General features: G+C 42.0%; 1 protein-coding gene across 9 annotated transcripts in view; it reads left to right on the top strand.

The window, feature by feature from the left end:
- Window positions 1-9,850, top strand: part of CTNND1 (catenin delta 1) — a 74,960-nt gene extending 65,110 nt beyond the window's left edge. For 8 of the 9 annotated variants that reach the window (XM_081934553.1, XM_081934558.1, XM_081934552.1 and 5 more), the window contains 5 exons: window positions 1,600-1,684; window positions 4,426-4,473; window positions 6,852-6,940; window positions 7,469-7,525; window positions 7,812-9,850. In XM_081934553.1, coding sequence (XP_081790679.1) covers window positions 1,600-1,684; window positions 4,426-4,473; window positions 6,852-6,940; window positions 7,469-7,525; window positions 7,812-7,823 — 291 coding nt within the window. In that variant the 3' untranslated portion in view covers window positions 7,824-9,850. The remainder of the gene's footprint in view (window positions 1-1,599; window positions 1,685-4,425; window positions 4,474-6,851; window positions 6,941-7,468; window positions 7,526-7,811) is intronic. The other variant, XM_081934556.1, reaches the window with a different exon arrangement.
- Window positions 9,851-12,736: the final 2,886 nt, after the last annotated feature.

Here is a 12,736-nt window from a genome sequence, read left to right as displayed (position 1 = left end):
AGATTGGGAAATAGAAATCTTGAGTTTGAAAGCTACTTCCATGAGCCAAGTTGGTTTTAGGTAAAAGTAAAGGTTCCCCTCGCACATATGTGCTAGTTGTTCCAGACTCTAGTGGGCGGTGCTCATTTCCGTTTCAAAGCCGAAGAGCCAGCACTGTCCAAAGACGTCTCCATGGTCATGTGGCCGGCATGACTAAATGCCGAAGGCGCACGGAGAGCTGTTACCTTCCCACCAAAGTGGTCCCCGTTTTTCTACTTCCATTTTTACATGCTTTCAAACTGCTAGGTTGGCAGAAGCTGGGACAAGTAACGGGTGCTCACTCCATTACGCGGCACTAGGGATTCGAACTGTCGACCTTTCTGATCGACAAGCTCAGCGTCTTAGCCACTGAGCCACCACATCCCTGAGTTGGTTTTATTCACATACATTTATTTATATATAGCTCTCATATGCTATGGGCAGCTCACTAGTTAAGATGCTGGGCTTGTTGGCTGGAAAACTAGCAGCCCAGGTTCGAGACCCAAGGGCCATGCAACGGGTTGAGCTCCTATCCTTGCCTCAGCTCCTGTTAACCTAGCAGTTTGAAAGCATGCAAATGCGAGTAGATAAATAGGCAGTACTTTGATGGAAAGGTAACAGCGCTCTGTAATGTCATGCTAGCCACATGAATATAGAAATGTCTTCGGACAGCGCTGGCTTAAGGGCCTTGAAACAGAGATGAACATTGCCACCTATAGTTGGCAACGACTAGTGGAGTAAAATCTGCAGGGACTCCTTTTTTTACCATATGCTATGTAAGATGTGTAATAGCTTGAACCCAGATTCAAGACAGATATTATTGTTCTGTCCTACCTCAGGCAGTATTTACAGTATGTTCCTATCTCTTGCCCTCAAAGTAATTTCTGTGACATGGTTAGGTTGAGATTCCTTAAGGCTCATTGCTGAATGGGGCTTGGCCCCTAGATCTTTCCAATCCAATCTCTCACGATGATAATGATGATTGCACTGCTCCAAACAAGGAAGGTGAAAAGCGTTGTATTCATTGCCATCAGTTGAAAATGTAATTTGCAGAACATGGTTGCATCTATCATTGGCCAAAGCTTGCTTTTGTGGTTTTACTTTCACTCTATAGCAGCGGTCACCAACTGATGGTCCGTGAGAAAATTTTGGTGGTCCACAGAAAAATTATTTGCATTTTTTATATTGCACTAAATACTATTTATCTTTTAAAAAAAATAATATTAGGGGTCCGCTGGATTTAAAATTACGAATTTAGTGGTCCCTGAGGTCTCCGAAAGGTTGGTGACCCCTGCTCTTTAGCATGGGTGTCCAACTTTGACTTGTGAACTTCAACTGTACTGTCAATTTCCCAGCCAGAATGGCTGGCTGGGGGAATTCTGGGAGTGGAAGTCCACAAGTCTTAAAGTTACCAAGGTTGGACAGCCCTGCTTTAGAGTGTACACAGGGTTTATATGTGCGTGCACACAACCACACAAAATCATGAAGTTTCCAAGAACCGGTTGGTAGCAGATCAAGGACCGAACAAAACAATAGTTTTTCGTTATAAATGTATTGAACACTTCCACTATTTTTCCACAGGTAAATTTAAATAACACCTCTAGAAGCCAGGGGGGCAACTCCTTTGATGACAGCACCTTGCCCCTCATTGATAGAAATCAAAAAGGTAAATGCTTATATGTGGTATTCTCACAGGTATTTATGCGTACTAAGAAAGAAATCTGGGTTTGGATGTCCTTGGAGGCTTCCATGTAGTGGAAATAAATAAAATGTGTCACAGTCCATCTTTATTTCAGCTTAACGTGCATTAATTGGTAGCACTGCACTTAATCAGATCAAAGTCTCTCCAAGGCTAAGGGAATTGGAAATTGGCCTAAGACTTTTTGAGCCCCAGTCTGTGTTGTGCTATCAACACAAACTGGGGGTACAGCAGCTCTTTTCCAAAGCATTATTCCTGTAGTGTAGTCATGGTTTTATGGGCCTCACAGAACTGTTCCAATAGTATTGATGAGGCTTTTGTGGCATTTTATGCAAGGGGGCAATTCCGATTCAGTATCTATTAAACAGTGTGTGAAGTTAGGGCATTTGGTTCCTTTTTCCCTCGTTTGATGAAAGACATTCTAGAAAGTACAGGTAGTTCTTGATTTACAACCATTCATTTAGTGACTGTTCAAAGTTAAAACGGCACAGAAAAAAAATGGCTTGTGTCCGTTTTTCACCCTTAGGACTATTGCAGCATCCCCAAGGTCACGTGATAAATCTTTGGACCCTTGGCAACTGGCATAGTCTTTAGGATGGTTGCAGTGTCCTTGTGATCACCTTTTGAGACCTTCTGTCAAGCAAAGTCAATGGGGAAGCCAGATTCACTTAATACATACATGTTGCTAACTTAATGACTTAACAACCGTGGCAAGAAAAGTCCTAAAATGGGGCGAAAGTCACGTAACAACTGGTTTACTTAGCAACAGAAATTTTGGCCTCAACTGTGGTCGTAAGACTGCCTGTAAGGCTCTTCCTCTTTGCTCCCCTGGTATTACGTTCTATTCCAGCAGTGGGTTTTTCTGGAGGGGCCAGTGGATTTTAAAAGAACAAGATTAGACGGCTTGAAGGAAGAAGACTGTTTTCAGTGCTGTGTAATCCAATCACCTGAGCCTTTTGTCCAGTCTCTAATCTATCAAACTAAACCAGATAATGTAGGTTCCTAAACAGGATAGAAACAGTTTATGTGTGAGTGCTGTATGTGGCTTCTTATAATGTGCATTTATATTTCAGCTTTCATATTGAAAAATGTGGGGAAATTCCTTTAGATCTCCTCTCCCAGATAAACTTAATTTTTCACCTTTTTACTGGGATGTTACACTTTCTTAATTAATGCTTTTAAATTATATATTGGGTAGTTTTTAAAAGAGTTATTGGACTACCAAGAGTTGAGGTAAAAGCTTCATTGGTCAAAATACAAATTATGTATCTATGGAACTAATGATTTCTGGTTTTTTTTAAAGAATAAAAATAGTTTGTATCGCAAACAGAATAGACATGTTGCAAACGGGACAGAAAAGTCAGATAAAACTGAGAATGATCATCAAAGAGCACTGCCCTCTAATGGTAGTTGGGCATTTTTAGTATGATGGAAAGAGGGTTATGGAAAATTATATGCAGTTTATTGGAGATGACATAATTTACCTTAAGGGTAAATGAAAGAATACAGAAAAATTATGAACAACTGGTAGATGCTGACCTTCTTCGTTTATCAGCCAGAAGGTTCAAATCCAGGAAGCCCCCATTGGCACAACATCTGCCCAACAACTTTAACATCAATTCCCAATGGGAAAGCCAAATGGGTCACTGGATGCCCAGTCATAGGAAGACATATAAATGACCCCACAAAAAAGGTGCCAGAGTTTGAACTACCACGTCAGCAGTGGACAAGCCTGAATAAGATTCACACCTCACGTGGCATCTGCCAGGACTCGGTATAAATAGGGCATATTATCCTCCCCTCAGTGCGGCTGAGAGGTCCCACATCAAACTGTAGACCACCTCGTGACCAGCTGCAATCTGAGTGCCTATACTAACACAGTACCTGATTTTTTAAAACATATAAACAATTCTGCACATCAGTGGTTAGATGGCTGATTTAAACATAGATCCTTTTGACATTTATATTTTATTGTGTTCTAACATAGATGAAATATTAATATATATTGCTAGTCCATCTATGTTATGCCATACGTTAAATAAATAAAACTTAAGGATTTATCTAAAAGTTTTAACACAGGTAAAAATAAGAACCTCTTAAGTTGTACTCAAGTACAGGTAGTCCTCGAGTTACGACCACAATTGAGCCCCAAATTTATGTTGCTACGTGAGAAATTTGTTAAGTGAGTTTTACCCTGTTTTTACAACTTTTCTTGCCACATTTGTTAAGTGAATCACTGCAGCTGTTAAATTAGTAACATGGTTGTTAAGTGAATCTGGCTTCCCCGTTGACTTTGCTTGTCAGAAGGTCACACGATCCCTGGGACATGGACAACCATCATAAACCGGTTCTCAAGCATCCAAATGTAAATCACATGACCAGAGGGATGCTGCAACGGTCATAAGTGTGAAAAATGGTCACAAGTCACTTTTTTCCATGCTATCGTACCTTCGAACGGTCACTAAATGAACTGTTGTAAGTCAAGGACTACCTGTATTTCTAAGAGAATTTAACCAGTAATAGAGTGAGAACAATAGCCGTGTAGTTCCAGCTCTAATATTATGGTATTAGTTGACAAGAAGATTCTAAAATCTTGCACTATTTCTACTTAATACTTTAAATATTTTTAAGAAACCTTATATCTGCAGTTCAGGAGAAATTCTTAACGTAACTTAATCTGAACTCTTTTAATTTTATTTTCTGTTTAGACAAGAAATCCTCTCGGGAAGAGATCCAAATGGGAAACCTGGGACCAGGTATGTAAGTTTCTGTCTTATAGAAGAAAAACTTTTCGACCAATCCAAAGCAACTTTTCTTGGATAAACCCATCACCCTTTGCAGTTTCAAAAAAGTGCCAAAGCCCATGTGATCCCATGTCTCCTTGTGCATGCCTACTTGCCAGAATGTCACCCATCCATTTCATTGTAGAGATCTAAGGGCTTCAGTTAGGCACAAGTAGCCCTCAACTTATGACAACAATTTCCATTGAATTTCCAAATGACCAGAATTTCTATTGCTAAGCAAGGTGGTTGTTCAGTAAGATGCACCCAATTTTTGCCATAGTTTGTTAAGTGAATCACTGCAGTTGTTAATAAATCATTAGGCCGTAAGCAAAACTGGCTTCTCTCATTGACTTTGATTGTCAGAAGCTGGCTGGGAAGGTTGCAAATAGCAATTATATATATATATCCTGGCAAGTTACAACTTTCGTAAATATATGCCTGTTGCCAAGCACCTGAATTTTGATCATGTGGCCTATGGGGATGCTACAACAGTTGTAAGTGCAAGGAGCAGTCATAAGTTTTTTTTTCAGTGCCATCATGACTTTAAACAGTCACTAAACAAATGATTATAAATTGAGGATTTCCTGTTCTTGCTTTGAATAAACCCACTCAATCACTGAGTTTGTTAATCTTCTGGGATGTTATATTTAGTACTTAATAGCTGTGATGACTTCATAATTTGTTATAGCAAATACAGATAGTCCTTAACTTACATCATTTAGTGACCGTTCAAAGTTACAACAGCACTGAAAAAAGAGACTTATGACTGTTTTTCACCCTTTACAACCATTGCAGTATCCCCATAGTCACACAATCAAAATTCGTATGCTGGGCAATTGACTCATATTTATGACGGTTGCAGTGTCCCGGGGTCATGTGATCACCTTTTGTGACCTTCTGACAAGCAAAGTCGATGGGGAAGCCAGTTCACTTAACAACCGTGTTACAAACTTAACAACTGCAGTAATTCAGTTAACAATTGTGGCAGTATAAGTCATAAGGCAGGGAGGGGGGGCAAAATTCACTTAAATGTTTCCCTTAGCAACAAAAATTTTTTGCTCAATTTGGTCGTAAGTCGAGGACTACCTGTGACATTAAGGATTTAAGCTAGAGACAACTTTAAAGTCTCTAGCTTTACCGGAATGGAACCAGACTATATGGATTCTTATTACAGCTCATTGCATTTTTACGGGCCTGCAACTACTGCACACACAATCCTAACTCTCAGATTGATCAAACTATTTTAGGAATCATGCTTGGTTTCCTTTAGTTTTTGAAGTCAAAATGAGTGAGTTAATGACTTTATTACACTTCGGAGCAAGGAAGAATTTCTTCTAAGCCAAGGATTATACTTGAACTTTGAGCAATGTGCCAGAGACTACCCTAAAAAAGAGAGAGAGAAAGGGTCAGAACAAGTTTGATTTCCTTTCTCTGAATTGCAATAAAAATCTACACACACACACACACACACACACACACACACACACACACACGTATGTTCCAGCATAACTAGGGAATGCCTCAAGCAATTTGAACCAAACCTGGTACACAGATGGCTTACTCTCTGGGAAAAAACTACTGTGGGGGGTAAGACACCCCTAATGCCCCATGGGGTGTGTGTTCTGTTAAGATACAGCCTGTTGTGCCTTAAAAATGACTTCTACTGTACAGTGCAGTAGAGTTGCCATGGTAACGGCTTCACAATACTCCACAAGGGGGCTCCCTCTGGTAAGGGGAAAAATCCAACATTAGAAATAAGGTTTGGTTTGGACATTTTCCTCCTATAAATAAATACCCTGACAACGCCAGGTTATCATTTAGTTACTGTGTTTCCCCGAAAATAAGACAGGGTCTTATTTTCTTTTGACCCCCCGGAATAAGTGCTTGGCCTTATTTTCGGGGAGGTCTTATTATTTTGGAGGTGCAGGAGGCAGCGAGCATAGTCACCTCATGGCTGCTGCTGTGTTGCAATATTTTCGGGGAGGGCTTATTTTAGCACATGCGCTCAAAAGCCCGATTGGGCTTATTATCCAGGGAGGTCTTATTTTCAAGGAAACAGGGTAAATACAATTCATACGGATTATTTGTATTTCATGTTGAGTAGCTTCATGGTGGCTTCTGCTTGGCAGTTCCATAGCACCTAGTTTACAGGTAACATTATTGGGGAGGATAAGGGGAAGAGTGTAAAGGATTAGGATTGGTGTGCGGCAGGGAAATAAAAAGTGACACTTGTTTGCTGATTGATTGATAAGCTATAATGTGATTCTGGAAGAGGAAGGGAACTATTATCTCTGCCAGCTTCACCAGGCCTGTGAGAAATTTCCTCCCATCATTATCTCTTTTGATTTCAGACTACTCTACATTGAATGAACGGGACCATAATAGGACATTGGACCGGACTGGAGAAGAAATGGAACCTATGAAGGGAGCACCACTGGTGGTAAATACTGGGATTTCAGCTGACGGAGATCTTTAGAGAGCCTTCTTGGTCTAGGAGGCCCAGCTTGATCCAGCCTCCTTATATCTTGATCTCCCATATTTTCTTGGCACTGTGGCTGTATACGAACTACAGTGTAACACAGTTGGAGGCCAGTAATTTGGAGAAAATAGCCTAAGCACAGAGGAAGCTAGGAAAGAGCAGAAATTACTTCATTTCTGTGATGGTAGATTTTTTTTGAAAATGAAATTAACTTTTGAGCAAACTTTGAACAGCCAAATATTTTTAAGGAGATGGTGTCTTGAGAAAAATGCACGTATTAACCATTTCTTCCACCTCCTCCTTTCAAAGCCATGTTAACACTTTTTTTTTCTTTAACTGAATGACTAACCCAACCCTGTTGACTTATCTCTCTCCGTTTGACCCCTCCTCTGCTTTTCTGAGTGGATTTTTAGTTAGGCTTTTTTGTCTCCCCCTTTCTCCCTCTTGGACCCAGTGTGCTGTTCTTACTAACCATACCTATGTCTACAGCAGGAGGAAAGGCACGGATCCCTTGAGGAAATTGAGCAGTTGCTTTATCCTCCTATGGTAGGTCATGGCTTTCTGATATTAACCCTCTATTTCTGTGTTTTAAAAAAAGGGAGGGGTGCTGAATCCTTATTTCCCCAATCATACTATCCTAGGCTTAAATCTCGTGTCTGTATCTTTTACACAAAAGAAATTTGCATTTGCTTTTGAGGATGAGCAACACTTAAATTATATCAAGGTTTGGATTGATTGATGATTCTTTGGGATTAGATTGTCATGGATAAAGGCTCTGCCCTTTGCTGTTTTTCCTCATAGCTAACGTTAACTTGTTTGTGTTTTTCCACAGCAAAAGATCTAGAGATGTTACCATCTGCCTTCTCAGTTTTGGGTTCATAACGTATTTTATATAACTCTTGAGATGAAATGGACTGAACTTTTTTTAAATCTTGAGGCCATGTAGCCCAATGACCCGGCTCTCTGAAGCCCACAGGGTCTCACATCTTCCTGTAGAATTTGAACTTCTGGACGTCATATTTTTGTCTTTTTATTCTTCACACACAAAAAGTAATTCCTTAAAGACCAAATATGCTTGATGGATCTCATTACACAACAAAGGCAGATACTTAAAAATGCACATTTATGATGCAATCCACAGAAGCTGATGGAAACAATCGGAGCAAATGGATCTCAGCCAAACTCAATCATACTGGAACTTATTTTTTATTAAGGAGATGTTGACTCTCTTCTTCCAAAAAGCAGAGAGAGAAGCCATCTCCATCTTCTCTTAGCCTATAGAATATATTTTTGTGTGTCACTCATGTTTGCCACAAAGGATGCTGGGAATACTGGAACATTCCTAGTTGGGGAGAGTTGGTGGTGGTGGGGGGCAAGATGACAAAGGGGATCAGCTTGCAAGTGATTGCATTTGGGTCATCTGCCCTTCAGAATATGCCTCTTTGAGACAGTAACTTCTTTATCCTCAGGCTGAGGACAAATAGTAGATTTGTCTCTTTTCTCTCTTCTCCTGTCTCTTAGTTGCTTCTTGATGGCCTTTCTGAGACGGATCAACTCCGAGTTTAGGAAGCTATTTATTTGTGGGAGAAGAGATGCTTAGGGCCTAGCGCTTTAAGGGAGGGAAAGAGGGTGGAGCACGTTAAATGACAGTTGGTGGAAGGGGCATAGTTTTCATACCTAGAAGTGTCCACTTTGCCTCTCATAGGAGAGGGCAGTGTGATGCATCTGGTTTTGGGTCGCTGACTTTAATTGGTGAGTGCCCAGATTGGGCCACAAATTGCTGAGAGAGCTGATGAGATAGAAAGCTTGGTGATCCAGGAAGTATGAGGGATAGAAGGCCATTTGTAAATATTGCCCAAGTCCTCCCATGCAGGCAAGGGAATGAAACTATGATCGGTCACTATTTACATGTGCCTTTTCTTTGCTACTGTGAAATAGCTCGGTGCTTTGGCTAATTTCAGGTGCAGAGGGCCAATCCCTAGACCATAGAGATTTTGGCACAGAGTTTCCTCCTGCTCCCTTTCTCTCTGTCTCTCCCTTTCCTTCCCCTCCCTCCCCCCCTTTCTTGCATTGAAATCAGAGTCCTGCTGTTGCCCTGGATGTAGTCACAAGATTGGAGAGGGGTGATAGAGGCAACTGTGTGGGGGAGACCAGGAACTAACCTGTCACTGCTAAAGGCTCAAGGGTGAGAGGAAGGAGAGAAAGAACTGTTGGGTGAGGATCACAATGTGCACCTTAATGGGTTGCTTCTTCAGGGAATAAGGAATGTAGAGTCTGCCTACAAATCTCTTGCCTTTAATCTGCAAAGTAGCAGTAAAATGGGCAATCGTGAATTACTCTGGGCACCGCATTGGTGCCGGTTGCCCTTTTATTGTTGAAGAGGACTACGGCCTCTCTCACCCTCACAGCTCTGCCTCCATCAAACAACTGGAAGGAACTCGGTTGCTCTTGACTTCTCTCCACCTCCCCATTGCACAAGAGGGAAGGTCTACAGTAGAAAAGTCTTCTTACTGCCTCTTCTTTGCCCCAGTCCAGTTTTTATTACCTGTTTGGAGGGAGGGGGAATTAAAAGATATAAATCAAGGCCCTCTGAGGAGTTGCGCAACTTTTTTCTAATGTAAAACACTATTTCCTTTTTTAATCCAGATGAACCAAAACTACCCTTCCCCACTGACCAATTCAGTGCTGTAGAAGAAACTAATCACTGACTCTCGTTTTTTGCTTTTCCTCTGCACCCCCGGGGAAGGGGTTATCCTGCTGTTCTTTGAGTCCTTATTCATTCTGCAATGCTTTTAAATTGAAATGATTTTTATATAAATAAAGTTTTAAAGTGTGTATTTGTTAAAATGGAATTGACTAATCCAAATCTTACCGAGTTTGTCTCTTGTTGTCTTTTTTTTGTGATGACCAAATCCTTGCACAGGTTGTGCTTACTTCAGGAGGGATTAATTCCTCCTGCCTCCAGTGTGTTTATAGCCCTGTTCTAAAATAAGATCTGTCAAATGAGGATTTGACTCAGTTCTTAATGGCCTACTAGCTTGGCTTTTGCTCATGCAAAGAGAGTGTGATCGTAAGCAGGAATAGGTGGTTCTAACATAAAACTACACTTTGCAGGACACATCTCTATTTCTATGGTGACACTCTTCATTTGGAAGATTGGGTCATCTTGGCAGAAAAAGGAAAAAAAAGTCTTCAAAAGGCAGGTCCTCCTGAGGTTGACTGGTAGAAAGATCCCAAAGGGACATGATTTAACCCTCCCTCCCTTGCTGATTGGTCTCCTCCTGTGCAGCAACAGCCTATCCCCTTCCTTTCAGACATCACCGACAAGGAGACAGGAAGAGCCTCTGCCTGCTCATCCTCCAATTTGAGTTACCTCCCAAGACCACTGGTGTAAAAGTTTTTTTTTTAATGATGGAAATGAACTTTAATTCTTTAGAAGCAGGAAGAAAATGGAATGCAAATACTGATTTCAGGATCAGAGAAAAGAAAACACAGCATCTGTCATCCATCATTGGCAGATAACTTGCATAAAAGCAAGCTCACCAACTATTCGTGTGCATCTGTAAGGATTGGGTAGTCCAGGACATCTCTGGCTACTGCAGACCTGGTAATCTTGGTTTCCAGATCAGCGTCTCCCCAGTCTTTTGGGCACCAGGAACCGGTTCTGTGGTCTGAGGTTTTTCTGTGGACCAGAGGGGGTGTGCTGCCTGCATCCTGTGGACGGGGCTTTGCTTGTTTCTGGCATGCCGTGGACCAGTGCCGGTCCATGGACTATGGATTGGGGGACCCCTGTTCTAGATAACTATAATTCCAATCCCCCTGGCCATCCATTGGTCGTGCTACATTGTATTTTAGAGCAGGAATTAACAATTGGGAATCTTCTCTTTCCATCCTGGGACACCAGTAAAATAGGAGAAAATACAGTGAGCAAACAGAATGTTTTTCTGTGTTGGTAGTTCTTCTACAGAGGCACAAGAGGTATTTTACCTTCAAGATTTGATAGTGCAACCGGTGTTAGTAGCCCAGGTTTGACATGAGATCAGGTGTGTCATCTAGTCTAGGGTGGTGACCCAGAAAAGCTCTTTTCCAACATCATCTTCAGGGTTCTGACTTCACAGGTGTGCCTAACTGGCTGTTGCTTCACTTTGAGCTTCACATTACATGTGATGTGTGTAATATGGGGGAATGCAGTGGAAAGAAGTTTAAGAGGGATGTTTATTCTTTACTAACTTAGTAAGGATACAAATCGGATTGCTTGAGTCTACCTGGAGCCTCTTCCAAAGTTTCCCTGAACTGTAGTTTTTATTGTGACATAGCATCATGTTGTGAATTGTTAATATAGTGTGCTCATTGCACATGTTTCACTTTTAATTAAATACTGATTACGTAAGCGAGCTGCAGCTGCCAAAAGAGCTAATTGGTTTGCATCTGTAGAGAGACAGTGTTGAGATAAGGAGATGCAACAGTTCTGCTCTACGCTGTACCAGTCAGACTGCATCTGTGTTAGGGTCAGTGGTGGGTTCCGGGCGGTAGAGCCCAGTACAGTGGTACCAGTAGTAGCTGGGAGCAGCGGCCACTGTACCGGTACGGTGGCTCGTTTGGCCCGCCCGCGTTCCATGGCTGTTTATAACGCCACCGGCCAATTGTGCATGCATGCACAGTGTGTGGCGCATGCACGACCTCCGCCAAGCAGCTGGGTGTCACAAGGCTGTAGTATGCCCATTCATGCGCAGCGCACATGCCTGACTATGACGCCTGACCCCATGTGCAGCGTATTGGCTGCGACAGAGTCCTTAACCCACCACTGGTTAGGGTGTCTAGTTCTGGTCACCATGAAGATACTGAGAACTTGGGGGATGGGGAAGTCCAGAAGAGTAGTGCCGATGGTGATGGGGTTTCTAGGGGCTAAATCCTATGAACAGTTAAAAGGCCTGAGAATGTTTAACCTACAGACGAAAAGGCTAAGATAAGGCATATTAGCGGTCTTGTAAAAATTGTGCTGGCTGAAGGAAGAGGGTTGGGATTTATTCTCCACCTTGCCTAAGGATAGGATAGGGCAAGAACCTACGAGTGAAAGCTTTATGGAGAAATCCAAAGGAAGTGAGGAATTCCTTGACAATGAGAACTATTCAGTGATGGAACGCTCTGCTTCCTGGAGTCATGGATGCTGCTCCATTGGAAAATTTCAAGGAAACGTTATCCTGGAGGAATAGCGGGCATTGGTGAAAGCAGATGCCCAGAAAAAAAAATACAAACAAGCATGAAGGTGAAAGCCAAGTGAATCCAGGTAACCAGGTTACCTCTCAAGGTGCCAATTCAGATCAAAAGATGGCCCCAAACAGCAGGTTAATCTGTTAAGTCATAAATTGAAATGGGTCAATGTAGCCCGTGGCACAGTATGAGAGTGGTCTTTTTGGTATAAGAAAAGAGCTGAACTGGCTTGGGCTGGCAGAATAAGAAAAATGCTCAGATTGTTTTACTCTGATTTGCTCTCCAATGAGGCTCTGAATGGTCCACTTCCTTCAGCAGCCTTTGCTGTTCTGATGCTTCACAGATGGGTGGCTGTCGGTTCTTGGAGTTGCAGTCTCAACTCCACAGAAAAGTGGGACTTGCCCTGCAACCCTCCCCGTTTGATTCAAGTGCTCTTGTGCAACAGCACAGCCGAGTCAAGGCAGATTTTTCATGGTGAGCAAAAGGTGTAGAATGTCTTAGTCAACAGCATAACCGATAAGGAGAGGAAGAAATTCCTTTCTGGCT

The sequence above is a fragment of the Natrix helvetica genome (genome assembly GCF_964273705.1).
Source record: "Natrix helvetica genome assembly, chromosome: 1".
In the NCBI taxonomy this organism is placed as follows: domain Eukaryota; kingdom Metazoa; phylum Chordata; class Lepidosauria; order Squamata; family Natricidae; genus Natrix; species Natrix helvetica.
The sequence above is the reverse complement of the archived record's forward strand: the minus strand, read 5'-3'. Positions and strand labels throughout refer to the sequence as shown.